The sequence below is a fragment of the Teleopsis dalmanni genome, chromosome 1, assembly GCF_002237135.1.
Source record: "Teleopsis dalmanni isolate 2A chromosome 1, ASM223713v2, whole genome shotgun sequence".
NCBI classification, from domain to species: Eukaryota; Metazoa; Arthropoda; class Insecta; order Diptera; family Diopsidae; genus Teleopsis; species Teleopsis dalmanni.
This window is the reverse complement of record NC_051846.1, coordinates 163,569,738-163,582,138: the sequence shown is the minus strand read 5'-3', so window position 1 is coordinate 163,582,138 and position 12,401 is coordinate 163,569,738. Positions and strand designations below refer to the sequence as shown.

General features: G+C 26.5%; 4 protein-coding genes across 4 annotated transcripts; 3 read left to right on the top strand and 1 right to left on the bottom strand.

Moving 5' to 3' along the window:
• Positions 1–249: 249 nt before the first annotated feature.
• Positions 250–619, top strand: LOC119669796. Its single transcript, XM_038079818.1, has one exon. The coding sequence runs from the start codon at positions 339–341 to the stop codon at positions 549–551; it is 213 nt and encodes a 70-aa protein (XP_037935746.1). The 5' UTR covers positions 250–338; the 3' UTR covers positions 552–619.
• An 819-nt stretch (positions 620–1,438) lies between these two features.
• On the top strand, positions 1,439–2,594 carry LOC119669795 (eukaryotic translation initiation factor 3 subunit F-1). The gene is made up of 4 exons (XM_038079817.1): positions 1,439–1,666; positions 1,728–1,874; positions 1,930–2,508; positions 2,569–2,594. The coding sequence occupies exons 1-4, from the start codon at positions 1,498–1,500 to the stop codon at positions 2,577–2,579; spliced, it is 906 nt and encodes a 301-aa protein (XP_037935745.1). The 5' UTR covers positions 1,439–1,497; the 3' UTR covers positions 2,580–2,594.
• A 5,523-nt stretch (positions 2,595–8,117) lies between these two features.
• Positions 8,118–8,692, top strand: LOC119669282 (prisilkin-39). The gene is made up of 2 exons (XM_038079118.1): positions 8,118–8,206; positions 8,270–8,692. Exons 1-2 carry the CDS (start codon positions 8,195–8,197, stop codon positions 8,558–8,560), a joined length of 303 nt encoding a protein of 100 aa, XP_037935046.1. The 5' UTR covers positions 8,118–8,194; the 3' UTR covers positions 8,561–8,692.
• A 498-nt stretch (positions 8,693–9,190) lies between these two features.
• On the bottom strand, positions 9,191–12,133 carry LOC119669792 (ribonuclease Z, mitochondrial). The gene is made up of 3 exons (XM_038079812.1): positions 11,329–12,133; positions 10,496–11,261; positions 9,191–10,426 (listed from the first exon to the last, which is right to left on the bottom strand). The coding sequence occupies exons 1-3, from the start codon at positions 11,908–11,910 to the stop codon at positions 9,318–9,320; spliced, it is 2,457 nt and encodes an 818-aa protein (XP_037935740.1). The 5' UTR covers positions 11,911–12,133; the 3' UTR covers positions 9,191–9,317.
• Positions 12,134–12,401: the final 268 nt, after the last annotated feature.

The following is a 12,401-nucleotide window of genomic DNA, read 5'->3' as shown; positions in this document are numbered from 1 at the left end:
TTTAATATATCGGTTATTGGTTAGGATTATTATAACTATTAAATTTTATAAACCAACTAAAGAAAATTAAACTAAAAAAAAGCATTTAAATTAAACAATACGTAAGTATTTTATAAATCGATATTTATATTCGAATTAATAAATTGGTGTTGAATTGACACTAAAGACAATTCTCTCCACTTTCGTGACAAATGATAAAGAACCCATATTTATATTACATACCTGTTCTTACGAATACAAAATATGATATTGAATGAAATATGAACAGCTGATATCGGCAAAATTCATTTTTGGAAGTTATTAACTTTTGTTGAATTGTGGAAAAGCTTTACATAAGTATGCAGAAAAGACGCATAAAAACGAGTTCAATTTTGGATAAATTACATCGTGGATTTGTTTACACCTGCATTGGTGTTACCTTAATTGGAACTTATGCGCTTGGAGAACGCGTGTATCGATACTTCACAGTTGTACGTCCGCAAAGAAAACAGGAAGAACTAAAAATGATTGAAGGGGACATGCAGGACAAAGCACCTGCACTTAAATATTAAATTTTATTGCATTAATTGTTTTTTTAAGTTAAATATAATAATACAGAATGAATCGTTTTATTGTAATATTACTACATAACAAATACATATATTAGTAACGTATGATGTACACTACAATTTTCCTTTAAGATAGTTTTTTATTTAAGAAATACATATCACAATATGTTGCCATAGTTAACTTTCATTGGTTTCGTTAGACCGGTTAATTTACTTGAGATTCAAGTGATTTAAGCAATCTAATGTAAGTTAACTGGTCAAACGAATCCGTAGATATATACAAATAAGGTTGTTAGTAGCTAAGAAGTGGAGTTGTGACGTAACGCTATTATAAATAATAATACTATAAAGTAAGTAATCAATATAAAATCTATTTACATTAATTTATATTATTACAAATGTTTCTGAGCAATTGTAATATTTATCGTGAGGTTTACTGTAAATATTTATATAATTGCTTTACCTTATTTGCGGTGTGCATGCATGTGGATTTTCACAAACATATTTGTTTGAAAAATTTATTTTGCTCACACTGCATATTGGGGTTTATATATTGTGTACATGATGCAAATGCTAGTTTATATAAAGAGAAACATTTTAGTTTGTAAGTAAATAGAAATCCGTATTTACAAACATTTTCTTTTTAATGAATATAAATTGTAAACAATCTGGTTTTTGTCGTTTAAAATGTCAAACTTTTTGACGTTTTGTTTTCAACTCTCCACAAACATTCGATGAAAAACATTTTAAAATTAAAATTATTAATACAATTGTTGGGCTTAAAATTTGTATAGTTTTGTTATTTATTGTGTGTGTTTTATATTGTAAAACTATTTACACGACATATACTATATATAATAAAAATACATTCTACATTCTTTACATTCTAGTACATTTTTTTGACATTTCAATTTACAATCACATTCCACGTTTTAACGCGAATAATTTTATGATGGCAACAAACCCTCTTGATCGCATCAGTGCATCGAAGAAAGTCATTATTAAAATGTCCGGGTTAAACTTAACAGTTCGCGTCCATCCTGTCGTTCTATTTCAAGTTGTTGATGCTTACGAGCGACGCAATGCTGATTCCCATCGTGTGATTGGTACTCTTTTGGGTAAGTATATAATATAATATAGATGCAGTTTTCACTCTGCCAATGTATATATCTTTAACAGGTAGTGTTGATAAAGGCGTTGTTGAAGTAACTAACTGCTTCTGTGTTCCACACAAGGAACACGATGATCAAGTTGAAGCAGAACTTAGCTATGCTTTAGATTTATTTGATCTAAATCGCAAAGTTAATCCAAACGAAAATGTTGTTGGTACATAACCTTAAATTATTCATATTTAATGATTTCTAATATATTTGATTTAAAGGTTGGTGGGCGACTGGAAATGAGGTTACAAATCATAGTTCTGTAATACATGAGTATTATGCACGCGAATGTAATAATCCGGTACATTTGACGGTAGACACTTCGCTGCAAGGTGGACGTATGGGTTTACGCGCCTATATATGTATACAGTTAGGAGTCCCAGGAGGTAAAACTGGCTGTATGTTTACACCAATACCAGTAGAGGTAAATTCTTATGAACCAGAGGTTTTTGCATTAAAAATTTTACAAAAAACTATGGGAGTGTCACCACCACATCGTCCAAAAACTGTTTCGCCTATGTTGGATTTAACACAAATCTCTGATGCAGCTAATAAATTACAAGGATTACTTGATTTAATTTTGAAATATGTGGAAGATGTTATTGCGCATAAACAAACTCCAGACAATGCTGTAGGTCGTCAACTGCTTGATTTAATACACTCTGTGCCACACATGTCGCATGAACAATTCACCCAAATGTTTAACGCTAATGTACGAGACGTTTTGATGGTTATTACATTATCCCAACTAATTAAGACACAGTTATTACTAAACGAGAAGCTAACTTTCCTACCAACAAGTTAAGTCGTAATTTTTAAGTCACTTGTTCATTTACTCAATTGATTAATTTTTTTTATAGAAACAAATTAAACAAGTGAAATTTACTCAAACAAATAGCAAAAATACCACTAACAACAAAACTAACTACAAACTATTGTAATTCAAGAAAGGGGATTTGTATACATACATATTATTATTAGTAATTCAATGTTTTTAAATTTTAACGATAAAATAAATTTCTTATATCTTCACCACAAACACAAAAACTCACGATGTTTTAATTGTATGGAACTTTCAATATGGATTAAAAATAAGAGGATAATATGGATTAAAGAGTTTTTTTCAGAAAAAATTTAATAAATTTAAATAAGTTTCAAATAATTCATCTAATATATATCACATACTTTTGTATAAAGTGGGAAAAGAAAGCTATATTAATGTAGCTGTTTTATCTCTGCTCCAATCTATCAATTTTCCACTGAATGAAATGAAATGTTTTTTTTTTAAATTGTGTTACAAATAATTGACCAATTATAATGTAAAAATTCAATAAATCAATAAAATTCAATTCATAAATTTGTATAGAGTAAATACCAAAACTATAAATAAAATTTGATAATATAAATGAAGTTTAATTCGTGACCGCCCCACAAGCAGGAAAATATTTATGCACTCGTTGCGCATCATAGCATTGTGAAGTTAGTAAAACGTGTTTATTGGACCATTTGGCATGCTGAGCTAACTTCAATTTTACATTGTAGAAAAAATCAGCATTTATTGCTTCACGTAGAATTTAAATAAAAAAAATGTTGGAATAATGGAAAACATTGTATAAACGTTGCGATAAATTTATGACTAGTAAAAATGGTATATTATAATTATTATATCATAATATATTATTATATTGTATATGTATATATATTATTATATTGTATATATATATGTATAAAATAATCAGAAATGATTGTTAACAAATTTTGTACAAATATGGAAATGTTTTTCTGTTAATAAATAATTTTATCATAGTATCGTCAAAAACATAGAAATAGTTCTGTTTTCTACACATAAGTATATCCCTATGTTATAATACATGCGATTACGAATAGAGAAAAAAATACAATAATAATAGTTAATCTAACAATCAAAAGATTATATTCAGAGTTTTATAAAACTTTATATTCTTCCTATATATATTTAAAATTATATGTAGCGCTTGTTTCATGTGCGTATTGACCGCTTAAATTTTATGTTTTGAGTCTGTCTTAAAGTACGCCAATAACTACGGTAACTGACAAAAGCGTTACCATTGAATTGATTCGATTTAAAATTTATTCCCATAATTATATTTTTAAAGGAAAACAGTATAAAATGTGCTGCAACAATGAAAGAGGAGGTACCACCCACTTCTCTCAAGGTCATCTTTAGCATTGATTGACTAAAATATTAAATGCACATTTATTTTTGATATTTATCTTAATATTGCTTAATTAAGAATATTTTTTGTTTTATTTTATTATAAGCAGTATTCGCAATTGAAGTTTACTGTCTTCATAATTGACCTTTACGAAGTAAACGTTCAATTGCATTTATTTATTTTTATTTTTAATTTATTTGTTTTACAGTTATTGCTATAAAGGAAATATTAATTTTTAATGTTAATTTCGCTTTTCTTTAATTATTCCAGAATTACTTTTTGAAAAGAAATTTTATTAAAAATAGTTTATATCGTCATTCATGCAATAAAGTAACATCGTACATTAACTAATTAACTCCAGACATCTGCGTATTTCATTTGAAGCTTTGAAGTACTTTGTGATGCAATACTTGGGTTTTTTTTTTTTGAAATTAATACATAAACGTTATTCATTTGTAGAGAGATTAAAGAAAGTCTCATTCGAGATTATATAAATATTGAAATCCGATATTGACGTTGACGCCGAAGACCACAACGTCTCTTGTAATAACTTTACATACGAATTGCAATTATTTCTTTAATATGAAACAAAAGTAAGACGAATGTGTGGAAAATGGCAACAATCTTTTATAAATAAGTTGTAAATCACACCTGCAAAACTTTAAATTAATGAGGTTAAATAAAGTAAAAACTTTTAATAAAGTTAATTAATTTTTATATACATAATTATTATTATACTCTATTTAATATAGATGCATTTTAATACATATATATATCGTTTTATTAATATAACAAGGGTACAATGTAATCGTTATCGATAATACTAAGGAGCAAATTTTTTATATAGTTGATTAATTTTTATGTAATTATTATTAAATTCTTTTTAATATAGATAGCTCTGATTTCAGATTAGTCTGCGAATTCGTTTAAGTAGTTATTTTCTGTTATCCTATTTATACATATATTTTTATTAATGTTGGTAATAATATATGTATATATCCTTTGCTTTATGTTGTTGGTACAAATTATAATTTTTTGTTAATTACTTCCATACTTCTATCTGTGGATACTTCTATCAATATGTAAGAGAATTTTGAACCGCATCAGTCTATTTTTTTGTGGTCTTCCGCTTACTCTATCAACAAAAGTTAATTACAACCGTAATTTTTTTACAAGAAAAATTCTTATTAATTAACATAGATTATCAAAATCTTTTGCGCCTATTATTTTTTAAAATTTTCTTTTAGATTATTTTAATTTGAAAAGGTAAAATAAAATGTATATATGCTGTTCGCAAACAGAAATCCATACTAATTTATTATAAAAAGTTTTAGCAGAAATAGTTTTAATAGCAAAAATGTATCATGGAAATAGGCGGGTTTCAGAAAATAATATATATAAACTACACCCACGAACGCAAGTAATGAACCCGGTACCCGAGTAAAATAGTAAAATTGTAAAGCAGTGCCATCAAAATATTTTTATATAAGAAATTGTATTTTATCGTTAATGGATTGTAAATAATACAGTACTCATTAAATGTTTAAATATTCTATAACATCATCACGAGTATTTAAAAATAATATATTTAGTGTTGTAAAAAATTTTTAAATTTTTATTTAATAACCAAATTATAAGTAACCAATTTTATTTACGAAAAATAAAGTGTTTTTAAACTAGACAGTCAGGCTATTTTTACTATTTTTGAAAATTGCATATAATTAAATATATATAGCAGTTCTTCTTCAAAAGTGTAAAATGAATGTTAATTTAATGAAACTTTTTTTCAAACCTATTTGTTATTTATTTTAGAGTGTATTAAATTTTAGAAAAAAAATAAGTTTTAAAAGTATATACAGCAAATTATATATTAAATATTAAGTAATATTTTAGAGAATATAATACATATATAAAAAAAATCAGTTGATGATTAGTATGCTGGTGTGTACAAAAAAATATATAAAATTATTTTTACATTTTTTTTATTTTTTTAAAAATATAACATTTTATTTAATAAAAACATTTAATTATATATTTTATATAAATATGTACATCATTTTGTTGTATCGTCTGTAACTTCTACATAAGTAGGCGTTATCAAACTTATTGAGGCATATATAACAAGATGGTTTTTAACCACAATGTCAAATGCTTTCAACATAAATTAATGGACGAACAATTGAAATTAAGTTATTGGGTAACAAGAAGACCCACAATTTATTTAACCGGAAAATCAAAGTCTGTTTATTGCAACACTGAAGTAAACTTGTGAACGCAGTTATTAAAGAACTGTTTTCCTTTTTTATTTATAATTTTATATAATATTTAAACATATTTTATTGTAATGTATAAATAATTATAATATTAAGTTGTTAACTTTATGGGAAAAGCCCATAAAATTATGTAGTTATGAAGTATATCATTGAGCTAAGATTTGTTAAATAATGAATGATTCTCATAATTTTTATTTGCATCTCGTCTAAGTGTATATATATAAATAGATATTTAAAAATGTTATCGGATGAACATAGAAAAGATCAAAATTTTAAAAAAAAATTTGGCTATAATAAACGATGTTATAGTCGTTATAGATAAAGTGGTTGCTAACAAGAAGAATTACTGACAACAAAAATTTAAATTCTTTTTATAAATAAAAATGAAGGGTAATATTTTATTATTTATCTACGTCAATTAGATACTATCTGTTATATTTAAATAAAATGTTTTTGAATAGAAAAGTACGAGAACCTATTAAGGTATATGAGTTATTGTTAATATAATAAGAGGTTCTGTGTATTAAGGTTTTCTTTTATAGAGACTTTGTATTTTCGACACTTAAAAAATGCCATCGGGAATCTTATACATGTACTTCATGAGAGCTTTACAATATCTTTAGTTTAGTTCAAAAGATATTTCACACATAGTCGGCTTAGAGTTAAAAGATACGAAGTCCAGTTCAAAAATGAATGAAAATATGATTATAAAAATAATTGATTATATGATTATATATAATCGGATAGTTATGGATTTCTTTACTTAAAGGTCTAAAGAGAGTAAGACCTTAAAGTGTAAAGACTGTATTTGAGATATAAAAAAAATATGAATCAAACAAAATAAAAATTATTTTCGACTTTACAATAAAATTAGGAAAGTTGGATTTAGCATCTTTTCAATATAAACCGACGACATATGGTGTATTGAAATAAAAAGATTTATTTTTTTTCCCACATGTAGAATAATTGAAAACAAAAATATGGGTAAAAATATTTATCTAAACTCTTAATTTATATATGGATATATAATCTTATATTAATTTCTTGTTAAAATCCTTAAAAAATTTATTTAAATATTTTTATTTAATTTAAATTACAAATGATTAAATTAAATTATAATATAAAAGTAGAGGTTTACTTCCCTTTAAAATTTTTTTGTAGGCTAACTTGTACAAGTTAATAAAATTAATAAGCCTTTGTATCGAGATTCCATATCTCATTGATGTCAATTGAAGACAAATGATAATTGTCAACCAATTAACTTTTTCATACATCCGTGCTCTGTATTTATTTTATAAATAAATAAATTAATAAAATAAAATTAATGAACTAATAATTTAAATTATTGAACTTTAAATTCATTAATAAATTAATTAATTTATCAATTTCGAATGTATTATGTATAATTGAAGCATAAATAGCTTTAATCACATAATTTATATTAAAGTAATATATAAAAAATATTTTTTCTACAGCATATGTATTTAAATAAGTTATATTTTTGAAGCTAGCATAAAGTAGGGATTATAAACGATTTTTGAATCCAAAAAATGTTATTATATTTATATAAATATAACATATATAAATATAGATTTATATATGTTAATTAATTCTAAAATTTTTTAGAAGTAATTGTTTTAAAATTAAAAAATATTTTTTTTTAAAAAGTTTTAATTGATTTAATGATTAGCAATGTTTATTAGTTAATTTTTGAAAAATGCTGTAGAATTTGATATGTAAACATAGCTTAAAGTTTCATGTAACTTGAGCCCTCAGCATGAAAAAGTAGAGGAAAATAACGCACCTACGCGCATACAGTTTGTCTAAAAGACATTTTGCAACTGCAATAAGCAGCAAATTCTGCTATTGCATTAAATTGTAACTATTGCATTATGCTGGTACTGTTGAGTATAAATACACCAAGAATTGTGCAGTAAAATCATAACAACTTTAACTTTCAACAAATCTAGTTAAGCATCTACCTTGAGTTGCGCGTCATTTTGCATTTACCATTTAAAATGAGATACTTTGTAAGTTTTTGTTATTTTTTTAATAACATATAAATTTTATTAATTTTTTACAATTATATTTAGAGTATTTTCCTAATTGTGGTTATCTTTGCTGCAGCATGCTTTGCTGTTGAGGCTGAAGCAGAAGATTCAGCATTAGCTGAAAAGAAAACTGAAAAACGCGGAATTTATGGTTTTGGTTATGGTGGATATCATGGCGGATACGGTGGTTATGGGCATGGATATGGACATGGTCATAGCTATGGTCATGGTTTTGGATATCCTTATCACGGTGGCTATTATGCTTCATACCACGTACCACATTATGGAGGATATGGACACTATCCGTATCATGGATATCATGGTTTTCATTAAAAAAAACTTAAATTGAACATTTTTTTATGTGTATTGGCATGTTTTATTACAAATTTTAAATACATATAGTGCAGTGTAATGTATTTTTTATAACAAAATTAAACGAAAATATATAAATTTTATATAAATATATAACAATGTTTTTAATTTTTTCGACATAGTATTCAATAAGTTTTTTCTATCTACCATGGTAGTAAATAACAAAAAAAAGTAATAGAAAAATACAAATATAATATATTACAAAAAAATTGTTAGTACTGTGTATATTATATTATTATAATTTAAAAAATAGCTCAGCATATTTTTTTTTTAAATATAATTAAATGGAGACTTAAGTCTTAGTATAATAAAATATGTAAATAGTATGTTATAAAAATCTTTTATATTAAATTTAGAACAGAGTTGATTATTTTTATTATATAAATTAATATAATTTAAAAAACCTTTCATCACATAATAATTCATTTTTTCAAATAATTGATAACTTCGAATTTACAAACGTGAAAATATTTAAGATGTATTTACATAAAATAAGTAAATAAAATTTAAAAAACATAAATTAATTTTTTAAAAAAATGCAAATGTAGAATGTGAAAATTAATTTTTCTACTAATATTTGTATACGTTTCGCTTTTTTATGGGATAACAATTTTACCTCTATTTAATATCTTAATTTCGTTAAAAAAACAATATTTTTAATATATTCGCTTTTTCTACATTAAAAGAATAAACCAATAATCGTAATGGAATTTTAAACCTAGAGCTCTGCATTTAAAAGTTTCCGTTTTCGTTCCAATTTTAACTCACGTTTGACGGCCTTTTGTTCCAGCTCTTCTGCATGTTCAACGAATAACGCTTTAAGTGCTGGATACATTAAATGAAAGTGTTTCAAATCATCTAAAGTTACTTGCATATTATCAAATGCTATAGCAACGTTTCTCATTGTTTCTGTTTCCGTTTCTTCGCCGACATTTTGCATGCGTGGTAGTTTCGCATAACGTTGCGAAAAGTGTGTAAGAATAATATGTTCCGCATCCATAGCTCTACCTTGATCAATAGCCTGCGATATGGTGCTGTGCATTTTTATTTTTGCCTCTTCAATCAAATCATCCTCCATTGTTGCTTCATGTATTAGTATAGTCGAATTGCGACCAAGTTCTACCAAATCTTGGCAAGGCATAGAATCTCCACTATATGTAATTTTAATTGGCTTGTTTTCATATTGTGCAGTGAGTGTTAAGCTTACACCGAAAGAGTGCGGACAATGACGTACCAAGCAAGTAGCAATAGTTGAAATTCCCGTATCAGTTTTTGCATCGAGTAGATGTAAAGGATCACTGAGAATCTCCCCGTTACCAATTAATTCATAAGTATTAGTAATACTTTCTATACTTTCATTATAAAAATTAAGCCAGGGTTCAATTTGTTTAGGAGCTAAAAGCAGAACTTTTTGACTGTTATCATTCAACAAACGTTGACGTTCATTTAATAATCCTATCAGACCAATATGATGGTCTGCATGTAAATGTGATACATATATTACGTTTAAATTGCGTATGACTTCTTCTGCCTTTGTTTTGCCATAAAAACGTTTTATTTGACCTAATGTACCCTCTCCACAATCCAATAACGCATATGAGTTCTGACTTGTTTGTATAAGAATAGCACTTACGTTACGTGTTTTATTTGGTATACATGAACCTGTTCCCAAAAAGACTACCTTAGGATATGAGTATTCTTCAGCTAAAGTTATATTGGAATATTCTTCCTTTAACTTTTTCAGCAATAAAGGAAATTCTTCTAATTTTTGGGTTTCTGTAATGTATTCGTTTGGGTTTAATTTTGCTGACATTGCATGATCGAGACCTGTAATGTTTATAGGCATTATTAGTTATATCATAACTTTAATAGGCAATATATATATACAGTTATTACCTTTTTGTGGTCTAAGATGAAAGTTTGATAATGAATTTATAACTGGAAAACGGGAAACATCTTCTTCACAGTTATCAATATTCATATTTGGCTCAACAGATTCGATAAGTTTAGTTTTTCTAAGTTTGTTGCTTATATTTAAATTATTATAATCACACGTAACTTCACCAAGTATTGGAAAAATTTTAGGGTTCAATTGATTTAATTGATATTGTATACGATGTGCAGCAACATAACCAGAGAATGAATTTTTACTAGAGTTCAAATAAATATGTTGCGTATTTGTTGGAAATTTGTTTATAAATGTTTGAAAACTGTTATTTTCTAAAATGTTGTCCGGACTAAAATGCACCACCAAAGGTATTTCTGAATCTATTTCATCGCTCAGTTCATGAAATAATTTCTCTTGCTTTTGTAACGATGGTAAAAATTCAATAGTTGGTATATCCAAAAATATAAAATATGCAGTTGATTCATTAGGTTCGCTTACATCGGAGGACTTCACTGTTTGACCATTATCTAATACAACATCTTGACCATTTTTTAGTAAGCCTAAAAGTGGACCAGGTGGCACACCATATTCTACACACTTTTCTAAATTCAGAGCACCTGGACGTGGTTTTAATTTGCATATATAAGCAATAACTACATTATCGTTTGGTGTATTAATCATTACTTCACTATTCGATCTGTATAAGGGCACACATTTTACGGACATAACGGAATCTTCGAAGTCATGATTTTCAGTACAATCAAGAGTTTTAACCTATTAGCGACGGAATAGAAATAAAAGTTTTGCATCATAAAATAAAATGTAAAAAGTAAAAGCATACCTGCAGAGTTTTAAGCACTACGAAACGTTTCATGCTATGTAGAATCTTATCTAAATTCGGTGGTCCATGTAATGATAGTTCTTTAACACCTGTGTCTTGTACGGTTAGTACTAAACCTGGAAAACCACCTATCATCGACCACGTATTGCGTGTAACAAAAATTTGCTCTAATCTCGAAAGTTTTGTTTTATGTTCATGTGCCAACCGTTGCGTACCTTCACCGCAATTAAAAAGATAACGTGACTGATCGGTGAAGAGATATATGGCAGATGGTGCACCACCAGCGCCGGCACCAAGTATTTGTAAATTAACAGTTCCGGGTATATATGGAGCAGATTTTTTTTTTGCTGCTTGCTGTTGTTTTTCATGACGCAGTTTGACTTTCTGTTTCATTTGAAAATTGTTTGGCTTTGATAATGTTTCTAATAATTTGAGTTTAATTTCGTCTTGTCGTAATTCTGTCATTTTGCTGCTACAATTGTGTTTTTCTAATTTTCCGTATAGTTGTAACTTGTTCAGTTGTTTATTCAAACAATTTGTATTTATATTACACACTGATCTTTTTAAATTGGAAAGCAACATTCGAAAAGAATTTAAAAATCTATTGAAATTTGTTTATTTATTGTGAAAATTATGAAATTGAATTTACACGTGAAAACCCAACACCCCACAGCTGCTTTCATTTTGTTTTGTTTTTATCTTCTTGTGTTCACGGATGTAACACAAAAAGCATGCCAAATAATGAGAACAGTGCGTGAGAACAGTTTTGCTTCAGTAGCAGCAGTTAAGAGCTACAAATATTTAAAATAATTTAAACACATTCAAATCTTTTTAATTTACTACTTATAATTTATTTTTATAAATTTAAAATTATATATTTTATATAGAAAATAAAATGAAAGAATGTTATAAGAAAGTTATGACAAAACCGCAGTAATTTCAATCAATCTGTTGCGATATTAAAAAAAAAAGACAGCAATTAATTTTTTTATAAAACTATTTTTTGTCAAAACTATTGTTTTGAATAATCAACATAAAGAAATAACAACGTAACCAGCAAGCTCAACACAGAA